The sequence below is a fragment of the Rutilus rutilus genome (genome assembly GCF_951802725.1).
Source record: "Rutilus rutilus genome assembly, chromosome: 12".
In the NCBI taxonomy this organism is placed as follows: Eukaryota; Metazoa; Chordata; class Actinopteri; order Cypriniformes; family Leuciscidae; genus Rutilus; species Rutilus rutilus.
Window position 1 is genome coordinate 18025657 of NC_140217.1, and position 7818 is coordinate 18033474.

The following is a 7818-nucleotide window of genomic DNA, read 5'->3' on the forward strand; positions in this document are numbered from 1 at the left end:
TTTTCCTGGATCTGTCTGACTGTGAAGACCATGTTGACGATGCTATGACCAGGTGGGAAGCCACACTGAGTCTCTTACAAGGATTTCTCGGAGATAGTTGATCAGCCTATCAAGAAAAGTTCTTGCAAGGATCTTTCTAGCAATTGACAGAAGTGAAATGCCTCTGTAGTTTCACAGTGTGCTTTGCTGCCCTTATTCTTAGGGCATTTTTACACTGGGCACGTTTGCTGCGGTACAAGAGCGATTGTTCCCGGTGTACCTCGCAGCGTTGGTCTGGTTTCACACTCAACTTGATGCTGTCGAACCCTTTGATGCATTTGCGTTCATTTTATGCCATCAGAAACGTGCACAACGCATGATAGATAACAAACGTATTACGTTGGTGCTATTATGCACAGTTGTGTTGCATGAAGGTGGCTTTCTGCTGTTTGCAAAGACACTTTTGAGGAGAGTGGATTGCTGTTTATTTGCTGCCCATGATTACACTGTAGGCTCACTCTCGCTCGTATCAAAGGTAAATCATAAATCATTGCTTTCACAATCACACAAAACGTGGCACAGTTCAAGTGCTGCCAAACTCATACCACCTCCTTCAGGTTGTCTCTGGTTTTTGGTACCTCTGTGCGTGCCCTGGTCTGCATGAACGCTTTCACATTACCATGCGAACTGTGCCCCGTTCTGAACAAACTGCCAGTGTGAAAACGCCCTTAAAGATAGTTTACCACCTCCAGGGTTGGGGGCAGGTTAAGGTCATTCAGAGTAGGCTTCTGTGTGGGATGGAATCCAAAGCTGAGTGAGGAGTCACACATCCCTCATATGCAACAAGGACATTAAGATGCCACTGTTTGGATCTAACATTTGATTATTCTGTTTAACTCTTTATTGAAATTACACTCATTCATCTGGATTCCTATAACACTTTGAGTCTCGCACCGGCCGGGTATACGATCTCATAATCATAAGCTCGCCAGTCTTGGTCATTAACAGGCGATTGACTACTACTTTTTAGGTAACTGCACCATGCTTGTTAATTTCTGAGAGTATATTATGTAGTCCCCATAGATCTGTACTCACTTGAAACTATATTATGTAGTCCCCATTGTTAGGGGCTTTACAGTTAAAGACCCAAGGACCAGATATGATTAAGACCCGGAGTCAGAAGTGCAGTCAATTTAAGATGAGTCAGAATTATAATAAATTAAAGAGAATTTTACTGAAGATGGTTTCCAGTTTCATCAGGCAAAAGTCAACTTCAAGACTCACAAGGAGTTTGTAGGATGCCCCTCTTACAGTTACAAAGATCTCAGCAATTATACCCTACTCCAAGGTCTAAGGTACGTCATTACTTCAGGTTGAATGATTCTGATTGGCTAAGAAATAAACAAACATTTACCACACATAAATAGACAGACTAAAGCATATCTCCATTGATTATGCGGCTGACACACAGACCCTGAATTTTGGCACGTCGTTACCTTCCAGGTCGCAGATCTGGGTTGCTGGGCGCCAGCATGTCAATAAATCTCCAATAATGCCACTTGTTCCTTAACCTGTAATCAAGAATACTAACACACACACAGCTTCTTCAAGGTTGGATTTGGCTAGGCTCTAACTATAAACAGGAGAGTCTTCTCACAACATCAAGATAACATGTTCTTTCTCTCAAGGAGATGACACTTTAATATAGATCAGTAAAGTAAATGCCAAGAAATGGTCACTTAAACTATTGGTTCCAATGACCCTTATGTTTTAACACTTTGAAGACCTTTCTCAAACAAAACGAGTCCATTTTTCATTTCTGGAATCCAGGCTAAATGAGCAAATACTGTTACTGCATTCAGATATCAAATACAGACATTAGAAAATACATGAAAAGAACGTTTTCGATAATCACGCTGGTGACTTCTATAACGAAGTAAAATCTCATAAGCTTAGAGAAGTCATTCAACTCGTGATTTTTAGAAGGAAAAATATTGATTAATACCTTGATTATAATCACTCAGTAGATGCATTGAAGCAGCAGTGGATTCCAGAATCCCCCCTTCACCATAGATCTGTACTCACTTGGTAGAACTATGGTAACTATAGTAAAACTATATCTAACCAGAGATCACGACCATTACCATAGAAATAAGCTGACCAACTTAACTTCTAATGGTAACTTTTGTATAATCATGCCAAGGTTTCCTACACTTAGAATATTACAATAATAATCAGAGGTTGATGCTCACCCTATTTAGATTGGTCTAATAACACTGTTGTTCTGAACAGAAAACCCATTATTAGCCTCTACAGTCTAAGTATACATTGATGAATTCCAATATGTTAGGCGGAAGTAACATATTGGATAGTAGCCGAATATGTAGTCGTTCCTCAACCAGATGGCCGGCATTTTCTATTTTCTACAGTCTTCAGAAACATTGTTTTATAGAAACATTGTAAACGTCTGCTCTGCTCAGCCAGCACGAGTTGCAATCGTATGCAGTGCAGCAGGAATCACGGTTCACTGATCGCGTGACGATGGTGGATGACAAATGTCTTATCGTGTAGAATGCGCGCTCAGCACCGCTGCTCCCTGTACACAGAGTACGCGCAATAGGGGGCCGAAATTGAAACGCGAGATCCCTGATGCGCGCAAATTAGGCTGCATGCAATATCTGTCTCCCAATATCAAACCTATCTCTGGATTGTGTAGTTGTGGCTCTAGAACGTAGAAGTGTAGAACAACGGACAAGGGAGGCTCCGTTTCTGAACTTTTAATCGGAACACAAGAACAACTGTACACAAACGCACCAGCTTAACTCACTCGCTCATTTCTCTCTACCTGGCCTTTTTTTCCGAACTCACCGCATCAACCCTATAACTGCCAGTGCAAAATAAAACCGCAATTTCTCAATTATAAAAAGTCTGTGCGCTACAGTACTTTGATTATGGTTGCACTTATTGTTTGCTCTTTAAGACTAAGAGAAAACTGTTTATATTTGTTATTTATACTGTTTTTATTTCTGCTCAATTTGTGGAAATTAGTTAAATTAGGAGGTCATACACAGCCTCAAACCAGAAGAGGTCTGAAATAACTCATGTGAAATACAGAAGTCAGTTGAGTTTGTGGCAAAATCTTTTACAGTGCTTGTATGTTATCTTTCAATGCATTTGATAATTCATACTGATAAAGTAGAACTGAAATGACATTCATTACAAGACTATTAGTTAAAAAAAAAAAAAAATATGCTCCTGCAGACAGGTGATATTTTTCCAATCATGAATTTTGTCGTTGAGGATTTTTATAAAATATTGTGCAAAAATCTCATCTCGTTCTCTTTGAACCCGATATCATGTCTTGTTCTTGTGAGAAGTGTCTTGTCACACCCCTAGTCAAAGTGTCAAATGCAGCACTAAGGTCAAGCAACACAAATCATTTGTGACAGAGCTGTCTTAGTACTATGGTACAGTCTAAATCCTGACTGGAAATCCTTGCAGATACCATTTCTTTCTAAAAAGGAACATAGTTGTGAGGATACTGCCTTTTCTAGTATCTTTGACAGAAAAGGTATATTTGAAATCGGCTTGTAATTTGATTAATTCTGTAGGATGAAGTCGTGTTTTTTTAACAAGTGGTTTAATAGCCAGCTTAAAAGTTTTTGGTACGTATCCTAATGACAAAGATGAATTAATAATATTAAGAAGAGTATCTATGACCTCTGGAAGCATCTCTTTCAATAGCTTAGTCGATATAGGGTCTAACATGCATGTCGATTTTTAGATGATTTAACGAGTTTAGAGAATTCTTCCTCTCCTATAGCAATGAATTAATCGAGTTTACTTTGAATTGAAAACAGAGCTCATTGTTTGTCAAACATTTGAAGTTGTAATTTGTACCTCTCTGAGAAAATTGTTGATACACTTGAATGTTTTTAAACATGTTAATCCAAATTTAGTTATAGAAATTTACCAAAAATTGGTCTTAAATATCTTTAATTTTGTATTTTAATAATTTGATTATGATTTTCACCATGAAAATAGCCTAATAATTGTTTGTACATATAAATGTGCACTCAAATATAATGTTTCAAATGTATTGATTCTGACTATTTTTGTCACTTAATATATTCTGCTTTACTTTTTCTTGCAGACTTCTGTTGTCAAGTCTGCACTAACAGTGGATCAACTTATAGAACACATTAAGGTATAAGGCTGTCTGTCATATACAAAAAAGACGTTTCTGCCATTTTTAGTAGTCACTTGATATATTCAAGAAGTTAGATCTTGTAATCACACAAATTCACACATTATGTATTTTTACTAAAATATATACACACACAGATGTACTCAAGTTTGCATACCCCTTAAAGAGTCTGCAAGATGTTTATCAAAAAAAGAAAAATCATGATTTCTTTTATTTTTGTACAGCGCTATACATAAACATTCACATACTACATATACATACAATTTCTCAACAAAATAACTGAACCAGCTAATGAGTGTTAATTCAATGTCTTGGTTCTTATGGTTTGTGTAGCTTTCTTAATATTTTTTTGCTAACACTTAGGTGTACAATAAGGTTTAATTTGTTAACATTACTTAACTACATTAGTTAACATTAACAAACAGTGAACAATACTTCTAAATCATTTATTAGTTTTAATGTTTTAGGAAAGGTTGAAATGAACATTTACTAAGATTAAAAGTTGTATCTGTTAACATTAGTTAATGCACTGTGAACTAACTTGAACATTTTTAGTAACTAATATTAACAAAGGGTAAGAAATAAACTAACAAAGAACAATATATTCTTACAGCATGTTAGTTATTGCATTAACTAATGTTAACAAATGAGACCTTATTGTGAAGTGTTATCATTTTTTGATAATTGTGCATTACACCAGACGTGACAAGCAAATAGAACCCATTATAATTAGTGCTGCTGTCTACACTGGATGTGTGACGTGACAACAAATTCTTGACAGTAAACTGCTGCCCCGTTCTATTTTTGACGTACTTCAAGCACTCATGCTGGTGCTGTCACGGAAGAAAAAATGTATTTGCAATGGTTGCTTTGTTGCGTCCAGTGTAGACCAGCCTCAAGCTGTGGCAACACGACACGACGAAAGACAACAAATGTCGTGTCTGGTGTAGACACTGTGAGTTCCTGCTTTGTCGTGAAACTGCCCACTATTAAAGAAACTCCTCCTGGTACTTTTTTCCTTGGCATACTCTTTGGTTTTCCAGTATCTTCCTCAATTTTGAGCTCTTCACAGCAGTTACAATATGATCCAGGTTTTAACTGAGGACAATTGAGGGATGCAAACACAACTATTACCAAATGTGCTAAAACCCATAGATGCTCCAGAAGGCAACAGTACATTAAGATCCAAGGGGTTATTTACAGACATGTTTATTTGGGTGTTATGTAGTTAAAGGTCAAATATATTCTCACCTGTATACAACAGCCTTTGCAATTTGGATAGTTCAATGGTTTGTAATGATGCACTGTGTGGTTTTTGCTAGACTGGTGCGATAGAGGATGTACAAGCAGAGGTGGGGGAGTTTATTCGTCTGAAGACTCAGACTGACCTCCAGCTGGCAACCGGCAGGATGGCATTAGAGCTAGTGTCAAGATCCCAGACAGATGCCAACTTCTACCCTCAGGCTGTATTTCTACAGCTGTTGGAAACTCAGTACCTCTGCTACAGGTTAAGACCACACATGATCAGCTCTGTGGAAACAGTTGTCTTCCAGCTACTAGTGTTTTTTGTGCATCTATGCTCATTGTCTTGTTTTTGTGGGGGAAATTCAGTGTGTGCCCTGATCTGCTGTCACTGGCCATGGTGAAGAAAGATTTCCATCTCTGTCAGATTGCTTTCCAAATGTTTCCTGACATTCCTGAAGCTGTCACCTGTGCTTGTCTTAAAACAATTCTCAGGTGAGTCCTGCGCTTACCTGCTACTGAATGACATTCAGACCATTACACTCTTAATAACTGAGCCACTGTAACCCAATAACACTAAGCTTTTGATAATTTGCACAAATGTCTTAAAGAGAACTGATGTGAAACTAACTTTTATAAAAATCTTGTCTGACTGTAGTACTCCAGACTCTGAGATTGAGACTGTGAATCTTGACACAGAGAGTGTCATCTTCATGAAAGTGCTGACTCAGACACAAAGTGGATTGGAGGAGGAGGGTGGGCAGCAGAATGGCTTCTGCCCCCCAGCAATAGAGACTGATGTATCTGATGCCCCAAGCAGTATGCTTCAAAGAGATCCTTTAGCCATGGTTATGAGCTGTCCTGTGGGGTTACACAAGGGTGCTCTTCTGTATCCTTCATCAAAACAGTGTTTTACAAAAAAACATGCTTTTTGTTTTTTTTCCTTTTTTTGTTCTGGTTGCATGTTTTCTTTAACCTATCGGATAGAAATGAGGTTCTGCAGACAGCGTACAGTAACAAGCCCCTGCTGCCACATCTAAAAGATCTCACGGTTCCGCAGGTCATTGTGAGTATCTGACACACAAACACATCTAGCCTAGGTTAGTATATAGTTTACCATTTATTTAGTATCCCAATTTGTGGAACTGAGGTAAATGTTCAGGACCTTTATCTCCAGTGTGAAAAAATAGTGCCTCTCTGAACATTAGGCAGGATGTGGAATGTTTTATTTTAAAGCATATTGCTTATTTGTTTATTAATTATCAGTAGTTTGTTACAGGCTTAATGGGAAGAATAAAATCTATAATGACCTTTGGCTTCTCTATTATTTTTTTAGGTCTTTTTACAGTATCTACTTTTCCTTTATCTCAAATATTCTCATAATGCCCACAAACAAATCCCAGCTCTACGGACACCAAGTTTTTCTCAGGTCTGTCATCAAACAGTTTTGAACAATTATATTTAGTTTGCATCACTCTAACCTTTTTTAACCTTTAACCTTTTTTCTTCTTTTTTAAAAAAGATAATAGACTGGATTTGCTTATTACTAGATGCTCATTTCACAATCTTGGCTGTGGCACCAGAAGCCAAAAGATTGGTGTCTGATCTTCACAAGTTTGTGAGATCACAGGTACAGCACAGGTCCTTTACTGCTTGATTGGAAATGACATTTCTTGTATTGTGTGAAGCAGAAATAACAATGAAATGTGTCCCTTTTCAACCCTTTTCAGGTGAAACTGTATGCTGAACTGGGGAAAATTGAGGGAAGTCTTCAAGTGCTCAAGAAGTCCAAACAATCTGAAGACACTGGCATGTACTCCATAGAAGTTATTGAGCTCTTTTAGATGACTTGCACAGATCATTTTTAATAAAATGCTGACAATGGCTTACATGTTCTGCCAGTTTTTGGCAGTTTTCTTGGTTTGTTTTTAGAAAAAAATGGATTGAAAATCTTTTCTTTTTTTTTAAATCGTCCAAAATATTTATCAAATAAAGACTGAAGTAACGCTTTCCAGATTGTTCTCTGATATCTCTTGCAAAATGTTGTCAATGTTTTCAATACATTTGCAGAATTTTTTCAATTAATAAAATATGGTACAGACATGTTTAACACTCTTCATTCATGTTCTATAAATTAATTGAACATTAGAAATGGCCTCTACTGCACTACATGTGTAATTTGTGAAATCTATAAATTAAAGGGTTAGTTCACCCAAAAATGAAAATTCTGTCAGTAATTACTCACCCTCATGTTGTTCCATTCCCGTAAGACTTTCGTTCATCTTCGGAACACAAATTAAGATATTTTTGATGAAATCTGACAGCTGGATCACTCCTCCATAGGCTTCTATGTGACTGAAACTTGCTGGCCCAGAAAAGTTATTAAAGAG

The 7818-nt window shown here is 37.3% G+C and overlaps 1 protein-coding gene across 1 annotated transcript in view; it reads left to right on the forward strand.

Moving 5' to 3' along the window:
• The window catches only part of nol11 (nucleolar protein 11), a 107860-nt gene extending 100329 nt beyond the window's left edge, over positions 1–7531 (forward strand). The window contains exons 11-18 of the mRNA XM_084425495.1: positions 4133–4186; positions 5509–5693; positions 5798–5923; positions 6087–6317; positions 6416–6494; positions 6765–6857; positions 6951–7058; positions 7159–7531. Of these exons, the coding sequence (XP_084281621.1) occupies positions 4133–4186; positions 5509–5693; positions 5798–5923; positions 6087–6317; positions 6416–6494; positions 6765–6857; positions 6951–7058; positions 7159–7272 (990 nt within the window). The 3' untranslated portion in view covers positions 7273–7531. The remainder of the gene's footprint in view (positions 1–4132; positions 4187–5508; positions 5694–5797; positions 5924–6086; positions 6318–6415; positions 6495–6764; positions 6858–6950; positions 7059–7158) is intronic.
• Positions 7532–7818: the final 287 nt, after the last annotated feature.